A 19,652-nucleotide genomic window follows, 5' to 3' on the forward strand; every position below is an offset into this window, starting at 1 on the left:
CTTCCAAGACTTGTGAAGAACACAGTAGATATTCCAGCAAAGGGCTGCAAGGTGTGATATTGTTCATGTTGTCCATTTTATTTAGCTACTTAAATTTGCAAGAAAAGGTTGTGAACCCTTTGGAATTACCTGGATCTTAAACTAAGTCACAATCTGCTTAAACTAATAACACACAATTGTACTTCTTCTTGTCAGTACTGAACACATCGTTTAAACATTCATGGTCCAGGCTGAAAAAAGTATGTGAACCCTTGTATTTAGTAACTGGTTGTGCAGCAGGTTGTGCAGTGATTAGCACTGCTGCCTTTTAATTTCTGGGATGCTACTGTATATGCATGGAGTTTGTATGTTCCCCAAGTATTTATGTGGGTTTCCTCCCATAGTCCAAAGACATACCTCTAGGTTAACTGGCCCCAATATTAGTTTGTGTATGCCTTACAATGGACTGTCAACCCGTCCAGGATGTATCCTGCCTTAAACCTGTTGCTCGCCAGGATAGGCTCTGGCTCCCCAATGACCCTGTATTGCATAGAGCAGTTAGAAAATAAATGGATATATAGAAAATTGAAGCTGTGTCTGTATGCAACTGCAAAGGAACAAGCGGAATTAAAAAAAAAAACATTGTGCATTTCAAGCACTGAATTAACTCTACTTGTTCCTTAAATTAAAACAGTATCTTGAATCCAGGTATTCAAAAATTTATTTTTTTCAAAAAGATTCCAGGTTCACCACAATGACATTATAGTTCAGTGTACATAAAACAAAAATGTATATCTTGAAAAGAATATTAATGAAACTGGTAGCAAAATGCAAAAATATACAGACAAAAGACTAAAATGAGCAATATATGTAAAACAATTCAACCACTATAACATACCCACAAGTACAGTTAGGTTTTCTGAGGAAACAGTTCACCTTGACAGATATTTTTCAGTGTATATAATGGACTTACAAAAATAATAATTAAAAAATAAATACAATGTTAAAAGTAACAGACTTGCTATTATTTCCAGGTTGAGGTTGAACTATACAGACCCAAGTGCCAGTTATCTTCACTTATTCATAGCAAAGCACAGTACTATACATCAGATCTTAAAATAAACTGCTTCCAAGCATTAAGATAACCTCAGTTTTGTACATTTATAAAAGCAAATTCATTAGTTTGTTCTAAAGAACATTTAAATCACTTACTAAATAAACATTACACTTTGATCAGTAGCTTTAACAAAAATCTAGTTATTTCAAATAAAAATAAAATAAACATGAACAGCAGCATACAAATTAAAACAATGTTTTATTTCTGCTAGAATAAAAGAAAAGTGTTCACTTTGACCCCCCAGGGTTCATGTCTAAATTATTAATCAAAAATACTATCAATGCAAAATTACAAGTTATACATAACTTTGAAATGAAAAATACCTCTTGGTTAAAACCAAGGTAAGAAAAGTATTAAAATGTTAAAGACAACTCTGTAAGAATGTTTTAAAGACACAACATTTAATTCCTGGGGCCTCTAAAAGTGATATAACTTTGTGGTAACTCATTTGTATAATTTCCAGCAATATTTCTTTCAAAAACCAACAAACATCTTACATAAAGGTTTTTAAGAGAACAAATGGCTGCACAGAAAAATACCAATAAGAGCAGAGAAATACAAACGGGCTCATTCTTTCAGTTAATGTTAAAAAATTAAAAAGCTGAAGCTGAAGCAACTGCAATTGTACTGTAGACAGTCAGATATACCCATTTGATCCAGTTGATCCAGTTTGATCCAGTGTATTATAGGGTCTATACATTTATTAGCTTTGATATCTTTTATCTCTCTCAAACACTCTCTTGGACTTCAGAGTACTACTTACTTTCTTTGTTATCCATGTAAGTATATTTAGAATTGTACTATTGTATGAACAAATGATAGATGTGCATATGTTCATGTGTGCATATTTTTCTTACAGAACTACCATTGTTGTTTTCCTCATATGTTCAAATTTCTTTTCCACTATCCACTGATGAATTTCAAGAGTGACATACAGTATACTGTGAAAAAAATGTTTAAACAAATTCTAAGGATATGTAGTCTACTATGTAGCTTTCAGAAAGCTCTCTTGATTAATTTACAGGATCACAGCAAGGAAATGGCATAGGGTGTGAAGGTGCACATTAGAGATCAACAGCCCCTGGAAAACAGCCCCATAACAGCAACAAATAAATAGTATTTGTTTTAATTAATGTGGCAACTGTACTGTAAAATATATGCTTAAAAGTGCCACAATGCGCAGTTCTGCACAGTATTGACAATACCAGATTGCTGCAGAAGTGACTCTAAATTCTGAAAATACTGAGGTCACCATAATCACTTGTTCTTACTTTGCAAGATTCCTTCCTTAGGTGAAAGGCCCCTTTTTACATGGATGTTTCTACAATCACAGAAACAGAGTTAAAAAACAGTTGGATACTATTCCAGTCTGAGTCTCAAATAATATTATAAAATCTCAATGAAATCTCAATGAAAATGAATTTTACTCTCAACAGTACAGTAGTTGTTACTTGTGTACTTTTTACTTTTCTGAAGTGAAACTGTGATTACTAGCATAATTGTACCTCATTTTTTAAGTTTTTTAATTTTACAGTGATTTTGTAGCAGTACTGTTCACAATAGAATTAATTTTAATACATTTAATGCTTTAAATGTGGTTAGCCTGTACAGTGCAAATGCCTTTAAAATTATGCTGGGAAAGAGGTGGAATCTTAAGTGATAAATATTGGTTAAACTGAAAAATCAGAAGCCCTACAGTACATATGTTACTGCTCCTATTTTTTTAAAGCAAAAAAAACTACTAAAAGAACAGTGGTGTAGGATAAAGGAAGAACAATTGTTTATGCAAACACATTAGCCTATAAATATGAAAAATAATAAAAACGACTTTTATAGTTTAATTCAGATTATCTGCATCTTACATAAATTATTTTGAGATATACTTTTATACGAGTTCTCTCAGTCTGCTTCTACTCAGATTATTTTATACACTATTGTGTAAGGACTCCCAGCGCTGAAAAACAGAAATAAGTTTAAAAAAACACGCCTAGCTTGTTTGCTTGCTTTATCCTGTTTGCATCTTAGCTACTAGTCTACAGAATCTATCTTTCAATGAGAACAGCCTAAAACAGAAAATCAACAAAGACAGCAGAAAATAGAAATGCAATAGAAAAAGACACGCAAACTGATTCCTATCACAAGTCATGGAATTTTGTTTTATCTTCTAATGGAATATCTCAGAATTTCTATCTTATAATTTGTAAATCCTACCAATAACTAAATGTATGTGATTTATGTTACTCCCATGGTTACTACTACAGTACTATACCTGGAAGTACACATCTGAAACAGATAAACTCTACACATATTTAAATAAGATAAATTATTTGCCATTTATTTTTATGTGATTTACATGATAAAAGGTTTTAATTTGAGGGTCAGATCTTTAAACACGGCATACAACGGGATATTTGCAACAGATATCAGTTTCTTCTCTGTAGAATGAATGCTGTTACTTATAATTTGAATAGGTAGAAGTAACAACATTTTGTTTGACCAAAAACAACATACTATTTACACTACTCCTTGTTATACTGTGTAACATAAGACATATACTGTCTAATACATAACACACAATAGGTATGATTAGCAATGACATTAGCCTACTCAAAATGTGCAGAGTACTATAGTTCAGATTCTTGGGAAAGGAAAATATGTAGATGAAAAAAGAGAAAAAGGTAATTAATCTCCTTTTGCAAATAAACAGCTTTAAGCAAGTTTTCCTTCATTTGAAGTGATAATTCCAGCTTTAAATATGGAAACATGGGAAACAGCATAATGCATCATTTTCAAGGCTGAATGAAAGAATATGTCCTAATAAAGCCAGGAATACTATCCTGATTCTCCTCAGTTCTTAAATGGGCTTTCAGAATATGTTACAATATAGTAAAACCTAATATGATGAGAAAGAGTTGCTCTGGGAGTGTTAATGTCATTTTCTAGAGGAGTCTTCTGAATTTTGTTCCACTATAGCTACCGGTATTATTAATCAGTAAATTAACAAATGTTGCACAAAAGTACAACTGAATATATTAAAGCGGATTCTGAGAAGAATCATACATCAGAAGACCTAGTAGTTCTTGAAGACTGCAGTATGGCACCTCTCTTCTAAGCAATACAGCTTGTCTCATAAATCCTGGATAGAAGATGCTTTAACATTTTTTTAAACACTTTTTGCTGACTAATAAATTTGTGAATAATATAGGTTTGACCATGAAGTATACAGCACATGCAGCTTTAGGAACCTAACAAAGCACGGTCAAAGTTAACATTGGGTGATGTAAATGCAGTATAAAACATAAACAGAACAGTCCTCTCTAAACTGATATTTGTAACTAAGAGCTTTTCAGCTTTTGTCCTGAAGTACCCATTTCGCCTAGTTTTCAGTCCAAACAAGGTATTGGTTACATAAATGATAGATGAACTGAATTAAAAATGTGCTTAAAGAGACCTTTACAGTTTTCACCTGGTACACAATTCTAAAATCACACTTACCACACTGACATACCATAGTTGGTTCACAATCTGATAGACAGAGCTTAAAATGGGTCTGAGGTAAAAATGACTGCCCTGCTGGAGAGGTAACTGATCAGGATGTATCATGACTCTACAAATAAGGATTCATTTGGACTAGTCTGAAGAGCCTAGACCTAGGTCTGTCACTTAACCTTAAATACAAAACCTATATAAATTGCAATTCAAACCCAGTGTTATCAGAATAGTTTTCTTTTAGTTTGCTATACATTCCACAATAGTTTACACTTTATGCATTTGTTTCTCCAGCTAAAGTATATAAAACAATTTTAAGCATTACTTCATCTTCAGACATCTTTTATACAGGAAGTGAAAGACAACTGAGAAATATACAGTAGATAAAAGCTGAGAATTCTACATATATCAGGGTTATTTCATTAACCATGGTTCTTTAAACTATACAGTTTTCCCAAGCACTGTTCCTTAGGTTTAGGTTAACATGAGGCTAGGCAGATATATAGTAGCAATGTTTCTTCAAGTAGCCACTTGTGCTATTATTAGAGACAACTCTATGTCCTATGTCTCCCTTATTTGTTCTTTACATTCTAAGGAAGTACATATCGGAAAAAGGAGAAAGACAATTAAAAATAACAAGGACTTGTAAATAAAAATTCCCCAACTGTCAGTCTACAGTCTGTCTATTTTAACAATCTGAATGACAGTTATGCTACTTTAGTTTATTGCACAGTTTTCTTCTGTTTGTCTATGGATGGCTGGTCATTTAAAAAATGCAAAAAACAGACACTTTTTAAAGCCGAATCACTGCCCCACCCCAACCTCTTTCCCAAATCCCAGCACTTTTACTTAGCTTAAAATTTACCATTGCTGCCAACTAAAATCATCATTTGATCCAAAGACCAAGAAAAAGCCCAGAATGGTTGTAAAGATGACAGCATTCCCAGTCAATACAAGTGCACATGCCCCCCATTCGATCTGAAAAGAAGAAAGATATAAAATGACAATATTAGCTTTATTTCTCTGTATAAAAAAATCTTATAGACTGAAAAAACAGTCAATTTAATTTGGCAGTGTTATAAGATCATTGAGGAGACAAACATCTATGACATATTTCCTAAAAACAAAAAATGATGAGCTTAGAAATCTTATGACTTTAAAATATAATGATGTTACAGTTCAAGTAGTGATAGCTTTATATGTTACAACTGGAAATGACACAGCACAAAGTGGGTCATGCAGTTCATTTTCACCACAATAAATGCTTGTATTTAATATTCCACACCTGAGAGTAATGTGTGATACATGTATACGTCTGGTGCCAGCTTCATCTACTGCACAAATAAAAATCTAATGTTTATAAAATGTATAAAGATATAATACTGCTCACAAATTAATGCTGCATCTCAGTAGATGTTAATAAAAAATTAAAAAATTACCACATTAGCTCTTGCAAAGACTATGGGCAATCCAAATGCTGAGACAACTATTCCCGTTGTGAGAAAAATGGCGAGCTCTTTGCAGGCATTGCTTGCAGCATCTGTGTCATCCACCACTCTCCGTGCAATGCAGTAAGGAATTGGAGAGAGGATATAGAAGAAAAGAACAAACAATGGCCAGTATTTGCTGTAAAGACAAGACAGAAAACATTCAAAAACAAACTGGAGATGCAAAAGGATCAAGAGCTAAGCATTTCCAAATGATAAAGCAGATTAGGTGTTGGGTAAATACATTTTTAAGTTTATCTGTTCCTGAAACATCTCACTGTTGATTCTATACCCACGCTTCGCAAGTATTTTAAGGGAATTCTACAAAACTAAATATAAAAAGATGCTCACAAGAAAAATCCAAGGTATTTCCCTTTTTATTAATACAACACTGAAATAAAATATGTGATTAGGAAATTATAAATACTTGCATTACTAACCTTTTTTTGTCATTATTCCCACTGAAGCATAGAATTCCCCTCATATAAACAAAACAATAAACTTCATGTTCAAGTATAATTGGTTTTACACATTGTATATGCTAGGAAGTAATAAAAACAGTCAAATGTATATGCAAGACTTATCCAAAGTTGTACAGTGTGGTCACTAATTAATAATAATTGCTTCTGGATGTATAAGTATTTTTCATCCTAAGGATCTCCAAGCACTTTCAAATATAAGAGGGGATTCACCACTAAAATGCAGCATCAAACTAAGTGATAAACAACAGTAATTATGCAGCTGCATTCCCACTAAAGATAAAGTGGAGACGTGAGAAATGAATTCACTAATTGAACTTGAGGGAAAATTGAGGGAGGCTAAATTGTGTAAGCCCAAAAACAGATTAATCAGGACATGAGGGTTAACACCCATATTCTTCCGAACAGGGCCACGGGATCTTTAAAGATCTGATAGTCAGCAGCTCTTACCAAATAGTGTCTCCATCACCTACCTATGTATCCATACACTCCACTTACAGCCACAGCCTGGTTTAACTCTGAGGTATCCTATCCTAGTACTGCCCAGGCCCAGCCTTACTTGGCTTTTAAGATTTCAGGTTACAAGGTGGAAACACTGCTCTACTTTGAATGCCTTTATCAGAAGCCATACTTAAAATGATTCAGAAGTCATATTTATAAAAAGGAGGAGTTTTTAAACCTTTATAGTAAACTATTCCATTATACTAAGAAAAACAAAGGTATGTGCTCCCTGAATCACTCATTACAATTAAAGAAAGAGAGATGTGGTGTGCCTTATGCTGTTTTGATATAACCTCTGTGTGCTGTTGTGTCAGTCTTTGTCAAGCAGAAAATTCGGTGTAAGGGAACAACACTCACTTGTACACAGGAAGAGCACATCCAAGCATAAGAAACATAAGTCCAATGGCTCCTCCAAAGGACAGGCTAATAAGAGCTGAGAAAGCAAAAAAAAAATAACATCTGAAAAAAATATTGACCAAATCACCATAACCTGATTCGCTGGCATTTGTCAGATTGGCATTGTTATTCTGCAAAATCTCCTTATGACTCGGAACACTATTTTCAGTCCAGTTGTGCAAATCATAACTTGCTATTTATCCTACATGAGCTACTGTGCAGTATGACTTACAGCTTGCTAAATTACAAAATTATTAAGAACTTGATTCTACTCTCTTCATAGGTTAAAACTTTCCACATATATTTAGCTCTTGTATAATTTTAAAGAACCTACAGAACATCAGCTGACTGGAACAAAATTAAGTTAGTACTAGTAAAGGTTCAAATGAGTCACTGTGATTTTTCTGGCAGGAGTAAGTAAAATAAAGCTACAGTATAAAGTACAGTACCAGTCAAAAGTTTGACTACACCTCCTTGAAACCAGGTTTTTCATGATTATCTGTGCTTTAAATTGTATAAACTTGTCTATAAACACCTAATATTTCATTACTGGATATGTGTACTTATAATCTTAAGTGAACTGCACTGAAAATGTTAATTTTTCATTTTCAATAAATGCAACTAGAAGTACAGACGGTTCAACATCAACTGTTCAGAGGAGGTTGTGTGAAGTTTCTGTGATTTTTGGCCCAGACAGGTCTCTTCCTCTTATTCTGCACTCTTAACAATGGTTTAGTCGCAGCAATTCTTCCTGGTAGGCCAGCTTCACGCAATTAGTCGCCAGTTTCACAGACTTGTGACTCTAATGAACATATTCTGTGATTCTGAGGTCACCTTTAGCCTACCTGAACCTTTTCAGTTCTCATGAGTGCCAGTTTCTTCATATCATTTGACAGTCTTGGCCACAGCAGTTACAGACACTTGCAAAATTCTTGCAATTTGTCTTAAAGATTGACCTTCATTTCTTAAAGTAATTATAGACTGTCTTTTTTCCTTGATTGCTGAGCAAATTTTGCCATGTTCATTCAGGAATTACAAACTTTTGCCTATGCCCCCTATATTTATAGTAATCATGGACCCTCACGTGTTTACCAATAATTGGTGACAAAAGGTAAATGAGGTAACATGCTAATTAAGTGTGAGAACATCTAACAAAGACAAATACAGTTTTAAACTTCTTTTAGTTTTCTAAAACCATGTTATACACATTTCTGACTTTAAACTAACCTGGGCTTCGGACTGAAATCTGCTTGCTTTGAGTGCTCATTTTCACTTAAGATTATAAGTAAACATATCATGTAATTAAATATTAAGTGTCTATAGACATGTTTATCCAGTTTAAAGCACAGATAATCATGAAAAACCTGGTTTCAAGCAAGTGTACTCAAACTTTTGACTGGTACTGTACATTCTAAAAATTCTTAGAAAGAATCTGTGATGGAAACTAAGCAAAGAAACTTGAAAGGTGTGACAACAGTGTATAAATAACTTGATTAAGAACAAAATGCAATACACGCAATACAAAATGTGTGGACAATTATAAGGATACCAGGGAAAATCATTCCTGACACATAAAGCTTCTTTGAATATCCAAGCAATTCCATGTATTGGAGTACATTAAATAAACGATTATAACAGCAAACTTCTACAAAATAAAAAGTTCAGGTGTTGCAGTGGATGCTTTATCATTTGTCATCATGGTGAAGGAGCAATCTAACATTTTCTTCGAGATTACAGAATGTAAGAACAGAGAAAATATTAATTGCACAAAATTATAAACTGATCACTTAACTCATAATAATACTTTAAGCAGGCAATTTAAATTATGATTTGCAATGACAATCTAACCAAGATCTAACACGGGTGTGAAAATAGTGCATTCAGCCATTAGCACAGTCCCATACTCCATCCACAGTGAGGATCGTTTTGAGGGTTAGATTAATACCTCATCTCATTAATTCAATAAACCCACATTATACTACAAAATGTATTAAGCAGCTAGTTCACATCTACAAAGTACTCAGTTCCATGATCTCCATGTGATCAATCACACAAAGATCCCTTGTACTGTCGAAGGGTGGCCTCTTGAGTAGCTTGTTTCTATAGTTTTCAAACGATTAAAAACATCGTCAAATTTTCTCTGTTTAAGTATTATTTTAGTACCGTGTTCCTCTTGTTGCAGCAAATTTGATTGTTAAAAATAAAAATGCGATATTAATTGTAAACTGGAATTAAAGCAGTTTCAATTCTAAGTGTATTATAATGACACGGTAACGAAAATATCTAATTCCGTAAACCTGACGAGTTTTTTTTATTAACCGGAACAGGCTTAAATGATAAATATACAATCCACTAAAGTTATTAGCGGTTTTAAATCCTTTACCCATGTGCGGTGTAAACTGTGAAAAACTACGGAGTTCAATATACCGATACGTTGTGCCTTTGTATGATAGCTGTATACATTGTTTTGTTGATCATGCAACGACAAACGGTTGTATCATTTTGTCTGAAAAGCACACGGCTATTTTAATAACAAAAGAAAAAAGCATTAAAACATCCATTAATATAGACTGATATATCAATAATTTTTGAGACTTCCAGGTATTATAAGCTATAAAGACTGAAATCACATTTAATAAGGTGTTGGCCTGTAGAAAAAACCATGAACGAACCGAAGAGGATATGTTGCCAAGCAAGCAGACAGCTGTCATAATCTTTCTATCTATACGCTGTTTTGTTGGGACTGCTTATATTACTGTATCAGAAGATAAGATTCAACGAGTCACTGCTCACCTTTAATCCCAGCCATTTCAGCTCAACATGAAATCTTTCAACAACAGCTGATCCTCAACCTTACACACTTTCGATTCCCAGCAATCTCACCCGGCGCGCATGCTCGACGCCAGACAGACGGATGGTTCCTTGCGCCTAACGGTGCAGCACTCCTTGCGCAGTTAAGATTATTTTCGAGAGACTTTGCAATTATCTAACGGAATGTAGAAAATCGGGTATTTAAAAAGAAGCAATTCTTTCTGAAATGTTTTTTTTTGTGCAATGTTGCAAGATCTGGCTATCTGTATCATCTGCACAGATACAAATCACGTCAAAAGTAACGTGGAAAGTATTATTTTTCCCTAGGAGATATTTGCTCAGACACTTCAAGTATAAAGACCCAATCGAAACGACAGCGCCTGCACTAACTGCGATTATTACAGCAATAGTAAAACATCTAGAGACAGTTTTTTATCCATTGTTTTAGGGGTCGCAATATTTCCCATTAGTGTTGTGTCCATCTCGGTTTTCGGAATAAGAAGCCTAATAAAAGAGTGGGGGATATAACTAGTGTTTGTTTATTATGAGTGATAGGAACATAATTGGTTATTATGGTTATTATTTCGAATAACCAAGAACTACAATCTTTAATAATAGCCTGCTAGTATAATATACTTTGACCTCAACAAAATGGTCGTCTTGAAAAGCTCTCACGCCATCGTATTTATTCCGCGTGATTGGAACAAGCCAATAGAAAAGCCTTAAACTGACAGACATTGTATTGCATGATGAAAACAATCGCAATAATGATCACAGTATTGAAATCATAGCAGTTTTTCTTCTCTTAATAGGTGATAGTCATAGTGGTATCGCAAGGAAGATTTGACATATAGATGTACATATACTTGAGACGTGATATAGTCTCTATATAAAAACAACTTGGTCTACTTTTTAAAATAGTTGTAATATTGCTTTCGATAGGTGAAATACCCCGGAAACGACATTGTTCGATATTTTAGGTTCTCATTTTGTGTTGTTGTTTTTTTTTGTACAGAAAGCAATTATGAAGATATTCGTCGCCATTTTTGTGCTGTTTATTTATACAGGGCGAACTGAGAGTTGGAACGATGGAGGTAAGTTGAAATCTGTGGCTGTTATTTGCAGATCTTTTGCAGGCAGGCTACGTCACATTGTTTTGAAACGGAAACTGTAACTGTTCTATATTGTTTTAATTCCATAGAGCTACCTCAGTGCGTTTAATCTATAACAAGTGATGGGTTTATCACTTGTTTATCTGCACTTAAATTGACGAGTTTGATAGTTATTAGAGTTTTGTATGACTCTGTTAACAAGTATTATAGCACCAGATCCTTACAATATACAACAGTTCCTGTTTGTGCTTAATTGATCCGAGGATCTCATCCAGATATTTCTTGAACGAAGCCAGGATATCAGCTTCAAAACAACAACATGGCTGGATAGGTTCATACACTCAAAACCCTTTCGGTTACAAAGTGCCTCCTATTGTCTGTTTCTTTGATGATTTTGACTACGTTTCCAGAAGGTAGAAAATCGGGATTATGGGGGTCTTAATGGATGATTTTTCAAAATTTGTCAGTAAAATGTATTAATGTGTTCTTGACAAGCTTGTGTTTCAAAGCCATACTGTAAGTGTATCTGGTATGTTTGCAGGGAGTGTTTTGCTTCGAGAGCTTCAGGTGATTACTCTGTACAAAGGACAGTACACCAATTCTCGCAGGACCAGCCCTGTTCCACAGTTACAGTGCATTGGAGGAACTGCTGGTTGTGGCTCTTTCATTCCTGAAGTAGTTCAGTGTCATAACAAAGGATGGGATGGCTTTGATGTTCAGGTATGTGTAACTTGGCTACTTACATATCAAGACAATTCAAAGATGATCATCATCTTTGTAGGAATGTAGAGCTAGACTACACTCATGTAATAAGTCTTTAGAATTTTCAGAGCCTTTTGTGTGAGTAGGAGTCATTATATTCTTATGTAAATGAGGATAATTCTGGATATACTGAAGCCGGTTTTGTAAATTACTAGATGCCATACTATTTCATATTATCATGATGAAATTATGGTATCTATCTTTCAGCATCATACAGATTAAGGGTCTTAACTGCTTTTTGTCATGGGATTCATTTCAACACCATCAACATTCTAGAGTCCAACTTTGTGATGCGGATATGAGCATAACCTCTGTCTTGGCAGCTTAAGATAGATACATTGCTCTGTGTATATATATCTAAAGTACAGAAACCACAACAATAGTACTGTATGTGATTTCTTCAGTCTACAAGTAAATCTGAGTGTCCTCAGCACAACAGTGAAACCCGAGTTCATGATGGCTGATTATTTGACCAAGTGGGAAGGTGCAACTACAAAATAGTAAAGTTCTCAACACAGATCCCTTAGTACCTGGAACAACATCAGATTTAAAATGATCAAGATTGACAAATTGGTTCCTGATCATTAAATATCATGTCATTAAATAAATAAATCATAAATAAAAAGTCAAACCAATAAAGGAAAGTACCTGTAACCCCAGGATAATCTCCATGTAATCCATTAGGATGCCATAATGTGCAGTATCAAGGACATCTCTCAACAAGTCTGAGACAGAAGGAGGACCTTGCTACCTTAAGAGCATCCCTGTAGGGCTTTTCATTTTGCTCATAAGCCTTTGGTTGAACAGGCTTATGATCTTCTACAAGCACATTTGTGTACCAGCAGAATAATAATAATAGTAATAATTGCTTACACTTGTATAGCGCTTTTCTGGACACTCCACTCAAAGCGCTTTACACGTAATGGGGATCTCCTCCACCACCACCAATGTGCAGCATCCACTAGAAGAATGTACAAAACAAATGTTATATGTTTTCATTGGAGCTAGACTATCAAAATGATTTTGTGTTGTGTTTGAATTATTTCTCTTCGTGTCATTTTTATTCTACAGTGGGAGTGTAAAACCGACATGGATTACTCTTATAGATTTGGAAAAATAGAAGTGAGCTGTGAGGGATATAATTATCCAGATGACCCTTATGTGCTGAAGGGTTCCTGTGGGCTGGAGTACACTCTGGAACTGACTGAAGAAGGAAAGCAGAAGGGAAGGAACAGTAGGAGCTTTGGATCTGGGTTTTTTCAGGACTCCTCAAGCAATGTGAATTATCAGGGCTCTGGAGGTGATGTCAGTGGATTAATGGTGGTTGCTGTTTTGTTGCTCTTGGCCTATGGTGTATATAAGATGTTCTTGTGTGGGCCACACGGACAAGGACACCAGCGTTTCCCTGATGCAGACTTTTCCAACGCCAACACCGATGGCCACTTCACTGATGGTAACACAATGGGCCCATCTCCTCCGGGATTTAAGTCATACTACACAGGTACCTGAGGAGTTCACTTCTCCTGGATAACAAATATTTTCCTTTGTAACTTGTGAGGAATCTTGCACGTGGAAATTTTCCAAGGCTTATGTTTAATATTATTTTTCCCACTAGAGGTTTCCTGGTTATTCTCAACAAGGTCAAAGCAGTACTGAGGTATAGTGTAAATTTGGAAAAGGAAGGAAATGTTCAGAGTTGTATAAAATGTCGATGGATCTCAATGCAGGAAACGTATATGGGTTAGGATTTAAAGTTTAATTTTTAAAATGTTTTTTTCCTGAATTTTCTGCTTGTTATGTATTTGTTTGATATATATGTTCATTTAAATATTAAGCATTGTATGATAAACATTAATTGGAGCAATATATTGGTCAGTAAAATCTAATTGGAATGTTGCTCAATGAAATCTTCAGTTCATTGTACTTTTCTTGTATGTTGCTTTTATAAAAATGTTGGTTTATTTAAAATCCCTCCAATAACAAGCCTGATTTTTTCTCCTTTTTTTAGGAGAGTCACCAGGTTATGAGAGTGCCAGAGATAGTTATGGATTTAAAAACACTTTCACAAGACCTCACCAAAAGCCTGCTTCGGGGCCTGGATTTTGGACTGGAATGGGCACAGGAGGTGTATTAGGATATTTATTTGGAAGTCAGAGGTGAGTTTTTAATGTTTTAATGGAACTATTTTCAAGAAGCCTAGTTCTTATACTGTAGATGTATCAGTGTTAATTTTAGTCATCATAGGGAGCAACGAGGTACTGTATAAATCTAGGACTAAATATGAGCCATTTAGGTGCGATGTTCTGTCGCACCTACATTTTGTTTTCAAACAATTAATCCTCGAGCTTGAAAACAACCGTGTCTGGTCATGGCCCGAAAACGTAGAAACAAACGTATAAAACGCACACAAAAAACGTGTACTCAATTACGGAACGTAGTTGTATATGAGTCTTTAGAATAAATGACAGGTTGTTCCGATTCTGTCTATATGTACAATATACAGTGTAGGCCAAAATTGTATAGATTAAACCTTCAGGGGATGTATCTATGATTATACTCAATTCACAGGCATGACCAATATTCTGTAGCACTACAGTAGTTGTATTTTACAGATGCAGTTTTTCATGTGACTACTTATATTGAACAAGAGCAGTCTATACCAAAGAAAAGTAGTTGTAGGAAAACAGGCTTTTTTTGGCCAAAGAAAGAATTTACTTAAGTACAATAATATCAGGATATCTTAATTTGTGATGTGAATCGGACTTTGTCAGGGTTAATTGGATTAGCACCTGAAAACTCACTTCTGAGAGTTACACCTATTGTCTAAGATACATCTCCTTAAGTTTGTATAATCATTCTTATAGCAGTGATTTTAGCAATGTTTAACAGAACTTAAAAATGACAGAAGACTCATAGTGATTAGCCACACAGTTCTGTTTGAAGGAGTCAGTCAAAATCAATGTCTTTGTATTGTGTGCCAGTGAGCAACACTGTCTCCTGGCATACATTGAAGAGAAACAGGTCATTTCATGTCTTAAACCTTTTACCAGCTTATTTCTTTCCACTTTTCTAGATCTCAGCCCAGATATTTTACAAGAAATACAGGGAATTCAAACATTGGTCCTACACCAGTAAATAGTGGCACCCGAACAGTTTCAGGTAACAGAAGTCTAGGCTTCTCAAAAAAATCTGTGCATCCTTTTCTTAAATAATTTGATTACTAAGCATTTCTTAGTAATGCAGCCTTATTTTATTCTGAAATTCTATAAAACACAGGATATTCTGAATGAGGGCTTTATTAGATGTTTCAGTGTTATTTTCACTAGTGAAAATAGTATTTTTATTTGTAGTATGTAATTGTTAATTTAATAACACTTCAGGGGGAAAGGATTTAAATCTGCCATGTTATAGTATGCTAATAAGTTGTATTGTCACTCCTGTGAAAATGTGAAATCATAAAAGTATATAGAAATTGGAGCAGACTAAAAAGAAAACAACCCAATGTACTGTATCTGTTGGGTTTCTATCTTTAGTTATGTGGTATTAAGGCAGACTTGTCTTTTTTTTTGCTTTTTTGTAGGTTTTGGAGGAACCAAAAGAAGGTAGACAAGAGGAAGGTTAAAATATAGCAAACGTCGTCTGCATGAAGAATAATTTCAGTGTCAGATATGAAGCAGGCTTTTTATACAATTGCTCATTGTCTGCTTTGTAACTAACAGCTCACATGAACATGTTGTATATTCCAGGACATAATATTAACTTTTTAATTGGGTAGCAACACAGGAAGCACAGGCAGGGATCCTAAGAACTTTTTTCTTTCAGGACTTTTTTTAATTAACCTTCTATCATATCTTGCAATCTGGAAGGCTCTTCAGAGTGTATTCTATGATATTGCCTTTTTAGTATCTGAATAATCCAAGGGTCTCACTCAGCCATTTGGTGAAGTATGCTGGCAAGTCTGCTCCAATAACATGGGTATGCAGTTTGTTTCTATATTCTCACAACCTTTTGTGTAAAGACGTAACTCCTGTTTCCTTAAATCTGTTCCACCTTAGTTTCACTTATAACCTCAGGTCCTCGTTTCACTGTTGTAATCTTAAGGGCTGACAGCCAGTGTCTTTCAAAATTTTAATCTTCTCTGCTTATATCTTAAGAGGCAACATTCCTGATTCCATAATTCGAAGATGTAAAACTTTTTTTTTCTGTGAGTTATCACCACAGTCTCTTCCCAGAGCTAGTAGTATTGAGGTCCCTGTAAAGAAACTGAAATAAAAATAAATTTTAGGTTTGAATACAAAAATAGATTAATTAAAAAAACTTTAGACTCATTAGTCTAAGCTGTGAAAAATACCTTCTTTACACAGAGAGTTGTGAATTTGGTTTGAATATATTTTTGAGTTGAAGGTGAATATATTTGAATGAGATGTTCCACATGTTTTCAATAGGCATTTAAGTCATTACTTTTCTTTCAGTTATTGCTTTGAGTGAATTTGATATTTTGTACATATATACTCTTTTGTTGAAAATGACAAATATAAGATTTTGAGGGAAAAAGTGAGATGGTTTAGACATTGTCTGATTTTATTGCTGTGATTGTAAAAAAAATACTCCTTATGTAAGGTTGAAATGAAAGCTTTAAGAAAACATGCTGGTAGAAAATTGTTTTGTAAGCTGAATGCTTCTTTTTAATGTTAGAAACAATCAGTTATATTACTTAGTATATCTTAGAATGTTTTGCCATAATAATGGTGGGTATTTTTGAAGCTATGGTAAAAATTAAACTTTTAAGCACAGGTGTTCTATTTAATTTTGCTTAAATTTAGATGAGCTTTACAAATCTGTATGTGTGCCTAACTGTAACAAGTTTTTAAAGGAAAACTAAAGACTTTTCAAGTACAGCAAACTGAAACGAGTTATAAAATATTACACATTTTTTGTGAATCTGTGTAAAAGTGTATCAATTTAATGAGTAACAGCATCTGGTCATTTTCACACTGAGTTATATAATAATAAGAACCCACTATTATAGTAAGTTATTTTTTATAGTACTCATGAATCTGACCATTTTCTAAAATGAATCTGTTGTTTAGTTGTATTGAACATAGAACAGAACTGGACTTTTTTTTCCGATTGTTTCTAATAAATTAGAGAATTTCAAATGTCTATATTGTTTGTGATTATTTGAAGCAAAAATATTTATTTAACTCTTGGTTTGGAAATTAAAATACAACATATTACCTTAAAAGGTGGAACAGCTGGGAACTGAGAATACGTCTTGGTTTTTGATTTCTTGAATATGTTGAGAATGAAAATTTAGTTTATTCGGTTTAATAATTTTCTATTCACTTTGTAGCTCTTTTTGAGGGAAACTCGCACATACAGGTACATATGAAATTTACAATTGGTAAGTAACAGTCATGCAACCAACAGCATATTAATAAAACTGAAAAATAACTTGTAAATCATGTGTTGTGCTGGATAAAATAGGTGGCCTTGGAACAGTATGCATTTCATATTTACAGTGAATAAAAGCCATTTGTGAATCATATTGACTGAGACATTAGACTATATTATGGATTGTCATTGAGAGACAAAAGGTCACAGTTGCTTTCTGGACAGATGAGTCTTGGGCAGATCTCTGATTTCTGTGGGTCGTCCATTCCACAACTGATATGTGTGAGAATGAACAGGCAGAAGAAGGAAGAAGGCAAAACCCAATATCTGGCTGTAGAGGAGTGGAGAGAGCCGGAAGGAAGTTAGGGAGAAACAACGGACTGAAGATAGGTCAGAGCAGAGTGATTCAGATAATGGCTGGGTTTTGAATTAGATGCATGTGGCACTAGGGAGTGCTGTAGCATGTGAAAAGAAGAAAATATAAGAAGAGTAGAATTCTGAATTAGTTGGATTGATGGTTGAGTATATGGACAGCTGTAGCTACAATAGTCTACGTGGGACATGGGGCTGTCGGGAACAGGAGAAGGTCTGGCCGAGAGTGATGCTGAGGTTCTTGGCAAAAGTGGATGTAGAGAGACTAGGGAAATAAGAACGGTTCATAGAGATGAAGGTACAGGATGGGAAGAGGACAATTTTCTTCAGGTGAATAATGATGCAAAAAATCATGGAATGGGGAATAAGTGTAAAGGGAGAACAGTAGTGGGCCCATAAGGGGACCATAAGAGATACAAGTGCACAAGGATCAGAAAGTGGGCCTATGGCCAGCAAGGAAAAAAGACAACCAGTTGAGAATAGTGACAGAAATTCCTTTTTCACTAAGTGTTGACAACAGAGTAGGGTGATTTACAGTGTCAAAGACAGTAGTGATTAAGAGCAATTAAAATGGAAAAGAATGGGGGCAACACAAGTTGAGTGATAAATTGTATGGATAACCCAGCTGAAAGCAGAGAGATGTTAAGGTGAGGTGAAAGGAAAAGGGAAGGAAGATCAGGACTATCCATTTGTAAAAGGTGAGTGGGAACAGAAGACCTACATGCAACTGGTCCCCTCCTGCAATTTACCTCTTCATGGGTTCATTGCCCTGAAGTAAAGATCTGTCAGAGGGATGTGAAAAATATGAAGATTTGGGTTTGAAGAGCTTGCAAAGGTCAGAGATTTTGGGGTACAATAAGGAGACAAACTCACAGGATTTTAAAGAGAAATATGTGAAGTGTTTAGTGAAGTGTTGAAGAGAAGAATGAAAGAAGAAAACAATAGCAATCCAAGTCAGAGGGAGATTTAGATCTCTATTTTTCATGAATGTTATGAAGGTTTTTGTAATGTGCACAGACATTTCAAACATTATTGCATACCTTTGTTTAATTTTGTCAGGTTTTTGATACTTTTTCATTTATTCCTCAAGTACCTTTTGTACAGCTGTTGGCTAGAAAATGTTGAGTGCCTGTGTATTTTGATGTTTTAATTACAAATTCAATTGAGATGTCACCATAGAGCGCATCAGTGTGTAACAGGAGTAACACAAATTGCCACTGAAAAATCTCTTAAATAATTTTACTCCAAAACTTATTTCTTCCAACTAATGTCAGCCAAGAGTGACAAAAGCTTACTTGCAATTCCTTAAATTAAATGGCTGAAGTGTGGTTCAGCTATCTTCTAATAAGGAATAACACGTACTGCTTTGCTAGCTCTAACTTGCTCTACGCTGGAGAAGGCATTCACCAGTTAGCCCCTTGTTATTATTAGGATAGCCTGGGGGTTCAAAGATTCTTGTACTTTACTGCTTTGCTTATTTTTGCACATTCCACCCAAGAGACCCTCTGTGAGATTCTGTACTTTTAAAATGGTCAATAGCTTTTTTAGCAAATTACATACAGAAGTCAATATAACTTTTCTTGCAAATGACAAAGTTAGCATAACATGGAAACATAAAATTCAAAACTTATTTCATTTTGAGTTCAATATAAAAAAAACTGGGTAGTTCATTTAAATAATATATTTAATGTTTAGAAACAAATATTTTAAATATACAAACATACAGTACGTGGTATATGCAAATACATTATTG

General features: G+C 34.5%; 2 protein-coding genes across 2 annotated transcripts; one reads left to right on the forward strand and one right to left on the reverse strand.

Moving 5' to 3' along the window:
* Window positions 1-682: 682 nt before the first annotated feature.
* Window positions 683-10,367, reverse strand: LOC102691274 (leptin receptor overlapping transcript like 1). Its single transcript, XM_006629159.3, has 4 exons — window positions 10,242-10,367; window positions 7,410-7,485; window positions 6,025-6,211; window positions 683-5,563 (listed from the first exon to the last, which is right to left on the reverse strand). The coding sequence occupies exons 1-4, from the start codon at window positions 10,255-10,257 to the stop codon at window positions 5,447-5,449; spliced, it is 396 nt and encodes a 131-aa protein (XP_006629222.1). The 5' UTR covers window positions 10,258-10,367; the 3' UTR covers window positions 683-5,446.
* Window positions 10,368-10,991: 624 nt separating this feature from the next.
* On the forward strand, window positions 10,992-17,296 carry saraf (store-operated calcium entry-associated regulatory factor). Its single transcript, XM_015343926.2, has 6 exons — window positions 10,992-11,353; window positions 11,913-12,091; window positions 13,205-13,634; window positions 14,142-14,289; window positions 15,207-15,292; window positions 15,714-17,296. Exons 1-6 carry the CDS (start codon window positions 11,284-11,286, stop codon window positions 15,737-15,739), a joined length of 939 nt encoding a protein of 312 aa, XP_015199412.2. The 5' UTR covers window positions 10,992-11,283; the 3' UTR covers window positions 15,740-17,296.
* The last annotated feature ends 2,356 nt before the right edge of the window (window positions 17,297-19,652 follow it).

The sequence above is a fragment of the Lepisosteus oculatus genome, chromosome 1 (assembly GCF_040954835.1).
Source record: "Lepisosteus oculatus isolate fLepOcu1 chromosome 1, fLepOcu1.hap2, whole genome shotgun sequence".
NCBI lineage: Eukaryota > Metazoa > Chordata > Actinopteri > Semionotiformes > Lepisosteidae > Lepisosteus > Lepisosteus oculatus.